Source organism: Glandiceps talaboti, chromosome 4, assembly GCF_964340395.1.
Source record: "Glandiceps talaboti chromosome 4, keGlaTala1.1, whole genome shotgun sequence".
NCBI lineage: Eukaryota > Metazoa > Hemichordata > Enteropneusta > Spengelidae > Glandiceps > Glandiceps talaboti.
In genome coordinates this window covers 15509995-15524679 of record NC_135552.1, presented here as the reverse complement: position 1 = coordinate 15524679, position 14685 = coordinate 15509995, and the positions used below count along the sequence as shown (strand labels likewise).

Here is a 14685-nt window from a genome sequence, read left to right as displayed (position 1 = left end):
TACCAACACATATGTGTTGAAATGATGTTATATTTGTAGTTGTAAGCTATCAACACATGGCATGTATTTTAATGATGACGTGATGGTATATTTTAATATTATGTGTACTCATAAAGCTAGCAACACATGGCGTTTGTATTTTGTAATGAAATGATGGTATATTTGTACTTTCAATGGATTGCTTTCAAAGTGATGCACAGCTGGTGGTTAATAGTGCCGACAATGACAAAAACCTTCTGGACGTTAATCAATGCATTGTTTAATTGTGTTCTAAAATAGCACAAAGCTCATGTAACATTTGGTGTCTATTTTAATTTTAATAGTAGATTCTATATTTGGTTTTGTGATACCAGTTGCTGTCATCCCCCCCCCCCCCCCCCCCTACCTGTAGTGTGAAGGTTTTAATGGTCACGTCGTTATTGTCTCTGTAAAGTGTATTGATACAAGAAATACGTTATATATGTTAGTTGTTGTAGATGTTTTGATAGCGGTGTTGTAAAATGTAAATTGTAAAAAAGTGAGAGATTTTTGCCTCCTAAAATTAGCCATTTTCATGTCTGTTCAGAAGTGGAATGCAAATGATATGGTGATTAAATTATGTAAATTACTATGCTCTGATAGTCCAATTAGCATTCAAATGCAAATGATATGATATTTAAATTACGATGTGACAGACAGACAATACAGTATAGCTTCAACCAGTCTGCATATAGCCAATACCGTAATTACAAGCCAATGGGTCATGAGGGCAACAGCATGTCTGTTTCCTGGTAATTACAAGCTCTTTCCTGTTGGGACTCTCAAGAGTGCATTACCCATTTGAGCACTCATCTGGTAGCCTAGGGGGACATGTCTGTGCACAAGTGCATAGACTACCATACCAGACCACCCAACTAACCATATTTGGTCACAAAATGTGACAATTCCATCCTTTTGAAAATATCAACAAAAAATATTGTATTTATTCCTGCATTTTGACTTGCTCTCTTGCATTGGGGAACGACGGAATGATTTAAAATCCAAAATAAAGGTGAAAATGGCAAAAACAATATACCAAATTGAGAGAATGTCAGTTGCTAAACTATTGATGCATGGAGGGCGTTTTGTGTACAGTGTGATGTGTACAGAGAACTGTGATGTGTACAGTGTCATAATAGCAGTTCCTCCCAACTGTATAATGAATGTTCCTCCATTCCTAGACTGTAAAATATGTCGTGCCGTTCTGCTCTCACCGACTTGACGATGTGTGAGGGCGCACCGTCATGGCATACCTTACAGACTGCTCCATTCCTTGAAAGTGTTTTTAATCATATCCCCTCCCTTCCCCACCCCACCCCACCCCACCCCACCCCAACCTTCCCCCTATTGCTTTTGTACTGTGTTGTTGTTTAGTAATAGTATGTGTGCCTTGTGTTAATGCTAATTGTTTCAGGTCCCATCACAGACCTTTAGGTAGAACGCAGTCGGCGCCGTTACCAACAAGCCAACACATTCAGCAGTTCCAACAGCAACAGCAAATGTTACTTCAGCAGCAGCACCAACAGTTCTTACAAGAAAAACAACAACAAAAGTACATGCAGATGCAACAACAAACATTATTAAAACAGGTGAATATGAATAAGTTGTTCTTGTGTGCAAACCAGGAAACAGAAACAGTAGCAATAGAATGGAGTGCTGATGTTCTACCCATGCATACATGAATGAAGACACACACAAAAAATGTCCATGTTTTGTCAATACTTGATAAAGACACCAAAACATTGTCTGTGTTTAGTCTGTAATACTTCATAACAATGTAAAAACAGTGTGTTTTGTCTAATACTTGATAAAGACACCAAAACATTGTCTGTGTTTAGTCTATAATACTTAATAACGAAGTAAAAACAGTGTGTTTTGTCTAATACTTGATGAAGACACCAAAACATTGTGTCTGTGTTTAGTCTAATACTTGGAGACACTAAATCTGAGTACATTTGTATTCATATTGTCCAACATGGGAAGGGATGAAGAAACAAAAACAGTGCCTGTGTTTAGTCTGTGAAACTTAATAAAGACAGAATGTTTGTCTTTTGTCTGTAATATGTGGAGACACAAGAAATAGAGTACTGTCTTTAGTATGTATTACTTTATTGTGACATCCTTCTTTCCTGTGCTGTGCTGCAAACAGCAAATGCGTAAGCAGCTGAGAAGGGAAGATCATGTGGAAGAGAGTCCCGAAGAAGCTGAAGAAGATGCTGCAGCAGCTGCCGCAGCGTCATCATTACAAGATGCTGAGATGAAGGAGACGCCGCCATCGCCTGCTACAAAACGTGCTGCAGAGGAAGCTGTAGCTGAAACTACAGCAGACAGACCTGCTGCAGCAACACCATCACCACCACCGGCCACAATGACCACGATTGATATCAAGCAGGAGCCGATTGATAGTGACGAAGAAAAGGAAAAGATAACCCAAAAGGTAGACATTTCAGCTTTGTACACATTGGTGATTGTCAGTGGGGCTTGGAGGGGGGGGGGGGGTGTTGAGTTGATATGTCTGTGTTGTAATCAAGACATGCATTATGTATTCTACATGTATTTGTTTTAGTGTATGACAAACTCTTGCAAAAGAATGATGTTTAGTTAACTGAAAAACTGGAAAGTTACATTAAATGTCAGACAGTTTAGAATTTTGTAAGTAATAGTAAGTGAGTGATTGAGTGTGTATGATAGACTTTTGTGAATGACAGAGGTAAATTTTCATTTTTTCTGAAGGAACAAGAAGAAATAGAAAAACAACAACATGTCGGACAACTACGACAACCTCCAATAAAAGCTGCCACAGTATCAGGCTGTATACCAGGTTAGTTAGTCTTGATAAGATTGAAGAACAGTGTACCAACTGTACAAAAAATACACATTTGTATTCAAACTAGGGAGTTAGGGTTGGGTTAGGAATAGAGCCAGTTTCATGTAAGTTCATCGAAACAGTGTGTGTCACAAAATGTATTTTTTTTCTTGGTTCATACAATATTGGAAGATAAGGATGATATGTCAGACACACTGACTTTTGACAAATGAAAACAAAATATGAGTAATTGTATCACATTACCACTGAAGTCATTGAAGTCTGAGAAAATGTATACAATGTTACACTTTATATAGTCTACCTGCAATGGACTGGTTAGGGGCAACATCAAAAGTTCAATATAATATATCTAACTTAATTGCTTAAGTTAGGTCCCAGACCCCCCCACCCCCCCCATCTAACTTAACTGACCTAAAATTGAAAATCGTTTCAGACTCATACTGTATACTTCCACTTTCAAACAACGTACCAATATAATACTGAATTATAAATAAAATAGAAAACCATTTTAACTCAGAAAAATACTTTTATTGAAAACCAACAGAACACAACAACACTGAATTTACACGTCAAGTCACATTGATTACTAATACTGGTATGTCTGGTTTCACTTTCACTTTTTTGAAATGGGAGACATTTCGTGACTGGGTGTAGGCTCATCAGCAACACTTTGATCGGATGATTTTTGTTTAACTGAAAAATACAGGGCCGGTCGGGAAAGTGTAGGAATCGCCTTTGTTAACTAGTTCGACTAAATTGATTGTACAGATAGATTTTATTCATAAAACTTGACAAGATGTTTTGCAAACAGCAGGATACCACTTCCCATTAAAGGCCATTCCAAAGATTAGATCGGATGAAGTAACCATTTTCACTGGAGTAAAGAACTCTATGTAGTAACATTGCAATTCAAACTGTAAAACATTTAACTGTCTCTGCAAAACATAGTTTCAACTAGAAATTGTATTTACCAGCTCTCATGCTTTTTAGCCTTAAAGTTGTTTCTGTCGAGTCGTATATATTCGCACGTTTCCGTTGATTTTGACTGTGATATCGCATCGCACCACGACAGTGATGAACACGTTGACGCGGCGGCCACGGCTTTCACATGCATGTTCCAACTATCAATCATTTACAAACATCTATAAATCTGTTTGAAATTGCGAAACTATTGCTGAATAATTATTTCAGGCGATCGAACTTTTGATTTTCACGAAGGATTGAATCAACATCAGTCGAACGATCAACTTGTTGCGAGTGTAGAAATAAACATTCGCAATACCACGCTATCTACGACAATTTAGTCCAAGTTGAGAGGTCACATCAAACATGACATCTCATCGGTAATTTCCGGATTTACATTCGAATATAATAATACGAATATTCGTATTAGTTTCACGTTATAACTTATGGCCTAACTTAGAACCTTCGTGTAGGTGGATTATGGCAACGTCACGCGTCCTATCCACATAGTCTATTAAAATCAATTATCGTGAAGGTCCTTTAAAATTTACCACTACGATTGAACGATCGGCTCTGATCACGTACCCACTGTGACTTCGTTAACTTTCAAACATATTTTTTAACGTATTTCAAAATAGATTGTTTCGACTCGACCTCCTGGGACATGAACTCGGCTAATGACCGTCGGTCATTTTTGTATTTGGCATGCCACAACTTCGTTGCGCTTTCCTGTACACCGGCCCGGGATTTGCCCTGTTGTTTTTTGATATTTAACTCCCAAATCTTGTTCGTTAGTTTCTGAATGTCGTTCGAAGGGCATTTATAAATTGTGTGAGGGGAACATATATGGACCAGAAAGTTGTACGAACCCTTCGTGTCTCGACGACGCCAACTGATGAAATGTGCGTACGCACACTCTGGATACCCACCTCGTTCCCAAATACCTATTTTGCAGCAAATTTGAAAGCTGAACCGCGTACCGCTGATAAATCGGACCGACTGTACGCAGTGTTTTAGGTAAAAGCAGCCTTGAAATCGTACTAAATTTGCCAAGTATGGCGTTAAATCGTTTTTGACGGTTGAGAAATTATTTTGGCCAAAACCCCCCCACCCCCAAACTAAAGCAATTAAGTTTTTTTGTAAACATCGATCTTTTGACGTCGCCCCTTAGTAACAATGTATCAAAATTGCTTGTATTTCACTTTCATTTGTGAAGAGTTGGCATGTCTGGAGTGTTGTTCTTATCTACCAATGTTTTATGAACCAAGATAAAAATACATTTGCAACACTAACAGTTTTGGCAAGCTTAGTTGAAATTGACTGTACTGATTTGTTTTGGCAATGTTTTGGAAAACACTTGACTCTGTACAATAGAAATACATAATTTTGTATCACAAACAGTGAATGGACATGTTAGCCATGTAAAGTTGTGAAGATTATAGCAGACAGTATGTTACAAAAGAATGCTGCTTACATGTGATAGAAGAGTTATTGATTTTCAAATTACAAACACAAATACTAGAGAGATTAAAAAAAAATAGGGCTCAAAGCTTTACATTTCAGTCAGAAACTTGGGGTCAAAATTTGAGTTTCGGAAAAAGTTGAAAATCAGAAACCATGAAACCATGTTGTCCAAAAGTGTGGGAAAAGTATTAAAATTGGCAACTTGGGATCTACGTTGTCAAAAATATTGGGTCAAAAGTCGTGTATTCAAAGAAAGGGTCAAATCTCTTTATAATGCTTTAAAAAAAATCAAGAATAAGAAGTCTGCAGGAGTTGAAAAAGAGAGGTCAAAATTGCAGTACATAAGTATATGCCCTGGCAGTGTGAGTAACCCCATCGCATGCGTTTTAATGTTGAAATTACATTGCTGGTGTGTGAGTAAATAATAAGAATTCCATACAAAAAAATGCTTAAACAATGTTACCACATGCTTTCATAAAATGTAAATAAAAAAATGAAGCTAAGTAGACTTGAATTATTATAGTCTGTATTTGAATATGTTTGTTTTCAGTCAATCCATTGACAAGGCTATCACATTGTCACAGACCGTTATCCAGAGCTCAAAGCTCACCAGCTGCTCCGTTCCAGATAGCATCAGAGTCTGGTCAGTATAGTACCACTGATCAACCAGTCAAACACATGTTTACAACAGGTGAGTGTGTCTCTCAGTAATTACTAAACTGTCAACAAGTGATGATGATCAATGATTATGTCACATCTGTAACAGCTTTGTGACTCTCTTAGTTCAAACATGTGACTGGAAATTGATGTGCCGTGAACTAGCTGCAATTGTTGTAGCGTTAGTTTTTATTAGCTTATTATGGTTCTGGAGTCTGCATTCAAAACAACTGTACAAGCTCAGATCAATAAGTGGAATCATGATGGGTGAATGGTTAGAGTGACTGGCTTTGAATCTGCAGGTTGCAGCTCAAAGCCCCGCCACTGCCGCTTGTTTCTGAATGGCTAAAGTCCTTGGGCAAGATTTGAACCATCATTGTGCCTTAGTCAACCCAGCTGTATAATTGGGGACCTGGTAGGATAGCAGTTGCAATGTGAATGTGAATGCTTTAATCCTATGCACTTGTAGAGGCTGCAATGGACTGTATGCTCCCCAGGGAGTTGAGGAAGACTAAAGGGCCGTTGTGCCATTCTGATCCGTGCCAGGGGTAATAATTGTGAAGCGCTTTGAGCACAGAGTGGGAAAGCGCTATATAAAAAAAACCCATTATAAGTGTAATGTAAATCTGCAATCAAAACAGCTGGGATTTCGATACCAGTTTAGATTGACGTCCTTTGGAATTTGCTTTCATGAAATTTGTTTACTCTTATTTGTAGAATTTTCATTCAACCATGAACCTAAAGAGTCCGTGAACATTCATTCTCGCAATGTTATGTGATGATAATTGACCTCCATGTGAATTAATTATACAGGGTTAGCTTACGACAGTCTAATGCAGAAGCACCAGTGTACCTGTGGCAACAATTCTTTGCATCCTGAACATGCTGGCAGATTACAGAGTATATGGGCTAGGTTCCAGGAAACAGGAGTAGTTTCAAGATGTGAGGTAAGGAACAACGAACCAACATACATCATTGAATCATGTACAGTAGGAGTTGAAGTAGGCTGAGTGATTTAGCTGAAAATTGTACTAGGTAAATCATGCATGCTCTGAGTTCAGAACGGATACAAACAAATTATTCATTAATGTTTTTTGAACATTTCAACTCAGATTTACAATGGTCATTTGTTCAATTGATACAGTGTTGTAGTTTACGAAACCTAGCAAATATAAAACTGTTATTGCTAGTGTTCAGATGTGATGGCGCACTGTAGAGGCAAATGTTGATGTGATTTAGTGATGTCTCTTTTATTTCATTTGATAGCGTGTGAAGTCGAGAAAAGCAACGCTGGATGAAATCCAGACATGTCATAGGTAGGTTTTAACTACACAACTTGGATAAACGTTGTATGAAGGAGATGACGGATTTTGCTGAAAACAGAGGAAGTTTGTAAAGTCTGACATTTAAATCAATAAAACACAAGTTTTAAAGAGTATTAAATGGTCAAATATGACACGAGTTTTGCAATCGGTAGAAATGAAAATAAGGTACATAAGCAATATACTAAAATGATTCAGGGTTGGGTAAAGGTAACACACACAATGGATTTGTTTGTTATGTGTATTGGTACTTTTTAATTCGTCATGATTACTTTTATTTCGCCAACAGTGAGGGTTATACTTTATTTTATGGAACGAATCCATTGAACAGGCAGAAGATTGACAGTAAAAAACTAGGTATGTATGAACGAATCTTGTCAAAACAACAGAAGATACAACGTAGTGTGAGAGCGCCCTCACACAACAGGTTTTATCAAAACAATAGAAAATACAGTGTTGTCTGTGAGGGCGCCCTCACACTAACTATAGGTACTGCATAAAGTTGACACAGTAATAATGGTTCACCATATTAGGGAAGACGTCATAACTAATTCTGTATCGGCAAGTGATTTTCTCTTCCAGCAAAAGGAAGGATTGGTGAGAATTTGTATGATGATAAATCACACATTTCTGTCTTTTTATTTCAATTTGACAGCCGGTCTGCCAAAGATAAGTTTTACAGTTTTACCATGTGGTGGTCTTGGTGTAGACTCAGACACTGTATGGAATGATCTTCATACTTCAAGTGCTGCTAGAATGGTAAGAATTCCTATCTTATTGAAGTCTTACTTATTCCAAGTTGAAATTCTACAAGATTGTCAATTCCATACGTTACAATGGCGAACTTTATCACGCAACTTTGGGTGTAGTAGGGTAAAAACAATAAATGGTTATCGTTCAAATACAGTATCAATATATTATTCTAAAAACAACAGTTATAAAACAACAAATCACTTTAAATAATTTATGTAGACCTCCGTTTACACAATGGCATTTTCAACTGTTTTTGATGCGTTTTACCTACTATTTACATGGAGTCCCCAAAAGCACACATGAAAATGCAAGAATTTGAAAATGCTCTGTTTGCATGTAAGAACAAAGTCCATGTAAAAACTGGTGAAAATGGAAAGTGTGTGTTGTTGTCATTAATTGAAACATGCTATGTGTCTGTTGTTACTTGGCATAGGATTTACAAGGACCAAGAGTTTTTATACACGTGAGTCGGGTACCTTTGAAAGAATTCAAAACATTGTGTCCATGTGTTGTTTTTATTTTTTTGTAGGCGACAGGCTGTGTGATAGAGCTAGCATTCAAAGTCGCTGCAGGAGAATTAAAGAATGGTATAGCTGTGGTTCGTCCACCTGGTCACCATGCTGAACCTAACCAAGCCATGGGGTTCTGCTTTTTTAACTCAATTGCCATCACCGCCAAACAACTCAGACAAAAATTGAAACTAGACAAAATTATGATACTTGACTGGGTAAGTAAGAACTATGTAAATTAAATCCATCAAAACTCACAAAATTCAATGTGACACAAGCTCCATAGCAACACAGTAGCCATGGTAACCCACACTCCATAACATAGTATCCATGGAAACTCTCACTCCATAACAACAAAGTATCCATGGCAATCATAACAACACAGTATCCATGGCAATCATAACACAGATCCATTCCAACCATAACAACACAGTATCCATGGTAACACAATTTCAAAATAAGGTAATACTGATAATTCAGGACCCCAACTTTTTCAAAAGCTTTGCTAGATAACTGTTTTTGCACCCAAATTTTGAATTTAGTCTCTAAGGAAAACAATAAGACAACATAGAATTTACTCATACTAGAGTACCATAGTTAGAAATCAGAGTAAAGAAAATAGACATCTCTGTCGTCAACAGTTTTTTGTAACTCTTGTTTGTTGTCTCTACAGGATGTACACCATGGCAATTCAACTCAAAAGATATTTTACGAGGATCCACATGTTTTGTACATATCAATGCATCGCCATGACGATGGTAATTTCTTCCCTGGTACAGGAGCACCAGATGAGGTAAAGATATAATGAACACAGATCAAAAGTGTGAGACACATTGGTCGGTCTTTCTGTTTGTACCGGTAATAGTTATTGAATTGAAATCCAAATTATCATTTTAAAGTTTATTCCAATACTTATCGTGCAACATTGCATAGTGTACATACTATACTGTAAGGATTTTTTGTTCTCCTGACAAGGGTCAAAGGTCGTGACATTGAAATGTAGTCTGACAGTGGTCATGACGTTGAAACAGTCTCCTGACAAGGTCAAACTCAAAGGTCATGCCACCACCAAAATGGCCTGGCAAAAAAGGTCAAAGGTTTTGACATTGAAACCCAGTTTGTTCAGTTTAGGAATTGATAACATTCAACCTTGACATAGAGTGTGGCCTTTCCTGATAATTTTAAGTTTGGTAATCATGAAGTAAAAATAAAAAATTACACACTTATATATATTTTTAGTTTTACATTATGAATTACTGACTGAAATACTGAAAAACTAACAATACCATTATATTGGATGTAAATTTTTTTACAGTGTGGTGGTGGTGCAGGTGTTGGTTTCAACGTAAATCTGGCATTTTGTGGTGGTGTGGAACCACCAATGGGTGACGCAGAGTATATGGCTGCATTTAGGTAGGTAACATAGTCAGACAAATTTGACCAGAGTTTGATCACTTCTCATCAACTGTAGAGATGCAAAACTTGTCCAAGATTCAAGCAGTATTTATATTCATTTAGTGCTGATCGTTTCCCATTGTGACATCAATTCGCGGTACCTGCAATATAATATAGCATTTTACAACCCATAACACCAAAGTAAAGCGTTTTCTGTATGCACCACAATCATTTTATAGCATCCATATCAAAGTGTAAAAGTATACTGTTTCATTTGCTAATTGACGCCACAGTAGAAAGGCCACATGCTAGGCTTGTAAATAAACCAATTGAAACAGTATACTTTTACACTTGATATGAATGCTATAAACAAGTGTAGCACATAGAGAAATTGAAAGTGCTTCAGTTATTTCCAGTGTTACTTGTTGTACCTCATGCTAGAGGGTCAAAATAGAACAAGAAGGCCGATTTATTCTCATGCAGCCTATAGTAATGCATGTGAAGTGCATGGAATGAAAGTTATGGTGTCAACTAAGTAATCAAATCTTTGTTATTTTTATGATGCACGTAGGCAGTAATATTCTATTTTAGGTACCGAGAGTTACTTCTTTGCATACCATTTATGAAATTCTAAAAATTTTACATAATTATTTGATAACTTTTATGGTAATAGCTACAGTATTCTGTTGGTACTCCTATGTCAATTGTACAACTCGTCTGTAAAGGTGTGTCACCTAAAAGTTCGTTCTTAATCAATTTTTTCCCATGTTTCTTTTTTTTCCCAGGACGATCGTGATGCCTATAGCACGTGAGTTTTCTCCAGATGTAGTACTAGTATCAGCGGGTTTTGATGCAGCCCTTGGTCATCCAGCACCTCTAGGCGGATACCAGGTCACCCCAGCATGTAAGTGTCTTCTAAGTCTCCTTGTGTCAATCACATTGTTTTTACGACAGTGGCAATCTAGGTTTCGGTTTACTAAGATAGACACACTAAACATATTGTTGCAACTGCTGTTGAATGGGTATTATAGTCACAGTAGGGTAGCATTTCTGATGACTTCCATGATCTTGCAGTGTATATTTTGGTGACCTCCAGTGTTTACTCTACAGCCTGTATCTTGATCACAGGGTGATTATGTCTGCACAACAGAGGCACTGCTATCACCCACTTGTGTAATCTACCACATCGAAAAATAACAGTTTTCATTTGTGTATATCTTAAGTAAGTCGAGACCTCGATTGCAACTGTAGTATATAGTAAAACCAGGGCTTGAAGTGAAATGAATAGTTTGCTAAAATACAAGTAACTTTCATTCACATTTTTGGTATCTCACTGGAGACCTCTCACAGGAATCTGAAATAAAATTATAGCAGTGCTATGAAACACTGGTAAAACAAGGCATCGAAGGATGCATCAACAAAGACTTTGATTTGAGTGGTGATTTTCCATCCTCTTTCCAGGTTTCGGTTGGATGACAAGAAAGCTGATGACTCTAGCTGGTGGCAGGGTAGTTTTAGCCCTAGAAGGAGGCTATGACTTGGCAGCAATCTGTGACTGTTCAGAAGCCTGTTCTTTAAGTCTACTAGGAGACGAAGTGGCACCACTCAGTGAAGAAGCAATGCATAAACAACCCAATAGAAATGCTGTGTTCTCCATAGAAAGGGCACTCAAAATACAATGTAAGTAGCCATCTACAGTTTTTATCCATTGAAGTTTCATACTAGTGTTTTTATAGTTTTGCTACAGTAACTGACAAAACACAGATTTTGCATAAAACAGTAGACCCATGTCTGTATATGCTGTCTTCCCTTACAATTTGCACTTACCATGGTAAAGTAAAGTTAGTAGAGACTTGATTGATTGATTGATTGATTGATTGATTGATCAAGCGATCATTGCCAGCACACATTCACCAGTAACTTTGGAATCAATAGAGGTTTGATTTGTTTGTTTGTTGGTTTGTTTTTGTTTGTAGCTGAATTCTGGCCTAGTGTACAAAGATTGAGTAACACAGTATCCTACTCACTGCTAGAAGCAACAACTCGTGAGAAAGAAGAGGCAGATACAGTGACAGCACTGGCATCGTTGTCAATGGGAGTACATTCTACTGACTCTGCAGAGTAAGTCTGTCTTCTTGTTCATCTTATTTTGAATTAAAATATTATACTATAAAATAGTGTAAATGTAATTTGTAAAACATCACAATATGTTAGCACTGTACTCAGTAGTATGTATATATGTATGTGTGTGTGTGTGTGTGTGTGTGCGTGCGTGCGTGCGTGTGTGTATGTATGTATGTATGTATGTATGTATGTATGTATGTATGTATGTATGTATGTATGTATGTATGTATGTATGTATGTATGTATGTATGTATGTATGTATCTGTATATGTCCATGTGTCACATGTGTATGTATCTGTCTGCCTGTTTCTGTCTGTCTGTCTGTCTGTATCTGTCTGTCTGTATCTGGCCATGAGTGTATCTGTCTGTGTCTTTGTATCAAGATGTCCCTGTCACCTTCATGTGTAGTAGGTTTTTGACATTACTCTGGTATTCAATTGACTAAGATAGACACAAACTAAAAGTTGTTGCAACATGTTGATACAACAGTTATCCTTTTTTATTGAATGGACGTTGGTTTAATTATAGTCTCAATAGAACAAGCTCTCTGGAAGCTAGTTCCATAAAGTTGCAGTGTGTTGTCTGTTTTGTGACTTCCAATGTTAATACCATCTTTATCACAGGGTGATAAGATTTCAATGCACAACAGAAGGACCGCTATCACCCATGCACTTGTGGAATATACTGCAGTAAATCAGCAACAGTTTGGGTTTGTGTCTATCTAACTAATCTGAATCCTCGATTCCCAAAGTAATGCTACTCAATGTAAGACAGAATATGAAAGATCTGACCTGAGTTGTACCAACATCCTGACTTACATCACCCTGTTTCACCTCTGTTCACAGATCAGAGCCAATGGAGGAGGAATCGTCACCATCATAACCGTCGCCATAGCAACAGCACTGACTTGTGACCTACTTTCCTGCTTGATGTGTATAAAGTTCATTGTACACAGTGTAAAACAACCAATGTGTTGATGACAAACCTTCTGAAATCCTTAAAAACCACCAAGTAGATTGGCTCAGCTGTTTCTGTCCCTTGCAACGGCAAGTGGAAACTTGGATGTACTGTAACGTAACTGACTTGAGAATGGAATTTGTCTTGCGGGAACAATGTACCAGCTAGTTGTCAAAACTATGCTGGCAGCGGCTAGTTGGACCTTGTACAGAGTCTATACAAGTTGAGATTAGAAGAAGCAGTATGATGAACATTGATGGTGATGGTGATGGTGGCCATGGCAACTGTTGTCATGACAGCTTTATCCAGCATCAGATGTCACATGATTACTTTTGGTAGTGTTATAGTGGCTCTGTGCTGACGACTAACTGATTTAAACTGTTTGTCTATGTACAAACCCATGGTGTTACCAATCTATCATACATACATACATACATACATACATACATACGTACGTACTGACAGGATTGAGAAGTGTGTGTGTGTAGCATCTTCTCTCCAAAAAATTCCTGAATCTTGAGAAGAAAAAAAAACAACACAACACAAAAAACTACAAGCACACTTTTCCCTAAGTGTCTTAGTGTGTCTTAGAACCTGAGTAGAATTGAAAGCACGTCATTCCATGGAGTAGTTGTTGAATGGACCTACACGACTACAACTGAAATTTGGTTTGACGTCTGTATAACCTATAGTTAGGCTTAATTTCTTCACCATTAATTATACATGTTGTACTTCCTTTAATTCTTTGTCCTAGTTTTTTACAGGTCAAGTCATTTTATTGTTTTGTACAAATTTGTAAGTTGAATTCTAAAAATCTACAATTCAAAATTTCTATTTATCCATATTGTGTTTGATTTTTTTTTTTTTTTCTTCTTTTTAGGCAGAAATTTTTGACTTAATTTTTTTTTTGTGTTTGTTTTTCCATTCTTTTGGCAATATCAGTTATATAGAAATAACTGAACACATGTAATTTTTGTCTTGCTGCCAGAGGATTTAAAAAAAACAACAAGAAGTATTTGTACAATAGATAGATATTGTAGCTCTGACACTTTTCAACTAAAACAAAAGAAAAAAACAGTATGGAAGTACGAGACTTTTGAGTTCTTCTAAACGATGAAGAGAGAAGAAAAAAAAAAACATGACTGGACTTTATTTTCCCACACTGGCAGCTGAGTGCTTGATTTTACCTCTCTTGAAAATGGTTTGATCCAGTCCTGGATACTCTTTGTGTGTATAGTGGCATATTCCATAGTCCACTTTCAACACTTATGGGGATGGTTTTTTTTCCAAAAGTTGCAAAGTTGTACCTACTTCATTGCATTTCTTGACCAGGTGCAATCCAAAAACGAATTTATACAAAAAAAAAAGTGTCTTTGATATTTGAACTCACTGTAATTGTGGTTTTTAGCCATTTAAAGACATAATATTATGGTTGGTTTTTTGTTTAAAAAAAAAAATAGTTTCTCTTCATATCATACTGCAAATTCCTTACTGGCTGGTTGGTTCATTGATGTCAAGTTCGTATCCTGACAGTTATCAAACACAGAACAAAAATTAATCCTTATTTTTACTAAAAGATGAACAACAAATTTATTAAGCCAAAAAAAGCACCAAACAAACTAAAAAAAAAAGGCAAGAAAAAACTCACAAACTTGAAATATTTTACCTTTTTTTCATACAAATGGGTCATTTTTGC

At 36.9% G+C, this 14685-nt stretch overlaps 1 protein-coding gene across 3 annotated transcripts in view; it reads left to right on the top strand.

Moving 5' to 3' along the window:
• Positions 1-13324, top strand: part of LOC144434600 (histone deacetylase 4-like) — a 99262-nt gene extending 85938 nt beyond the window's left edge. For all 3 annotated transcript variants that reach the window (XM_078123072.1, XM_078123073.1, XM_078123071.1), the window contains 15 exons: positions 1433-1607; positions 2168-2455; positions 2752-2839; positions 5823-5963; positions 6743-6876; positions 7196-7245; positions 7541-7608; positions 7907-8010; positions 8534-8731; positions 9187-9306; positions 9829-9926; positions 10694-10812; positions 11370-11588; positions 11885-12029; positions 12878-13324. In XM_078123072.1, the coding sequence (XP_077979198.1) occupies positions 1433-1607; positions 2168-2455; positions 2752-2839; positions 5823-5963; positions 6743-6876; positions 7196-7245; positions 7541-7608; positions 7907-8010; positions 8534-8731; positions 9187-9306; positions 9829-9926; positions 10694-10812; positions 11370-11588; positions 11885-12029; positions 12878-12914 (1984 nt within the window). In that variant the 3' untranslated portion in view covers positions 12915-13324. The remainder of the gene's footprint in view (positions 1-1432; positions 1608-2167; positions 2456-2751; positions 2840-5822; positions 5964-6742; positions 6877-7195; positions 7246-7540; positions 7609-7906; positions 8011-8533; positions 8732-9186; positions 9307-9828; positions 9927-10693; positions 10813-11369; positions 11589-11884; positions 12030-12877) is intronic.
• The last annotated feature ends 1361 nt before the right edge of the window (positions 13325-14685 follow it).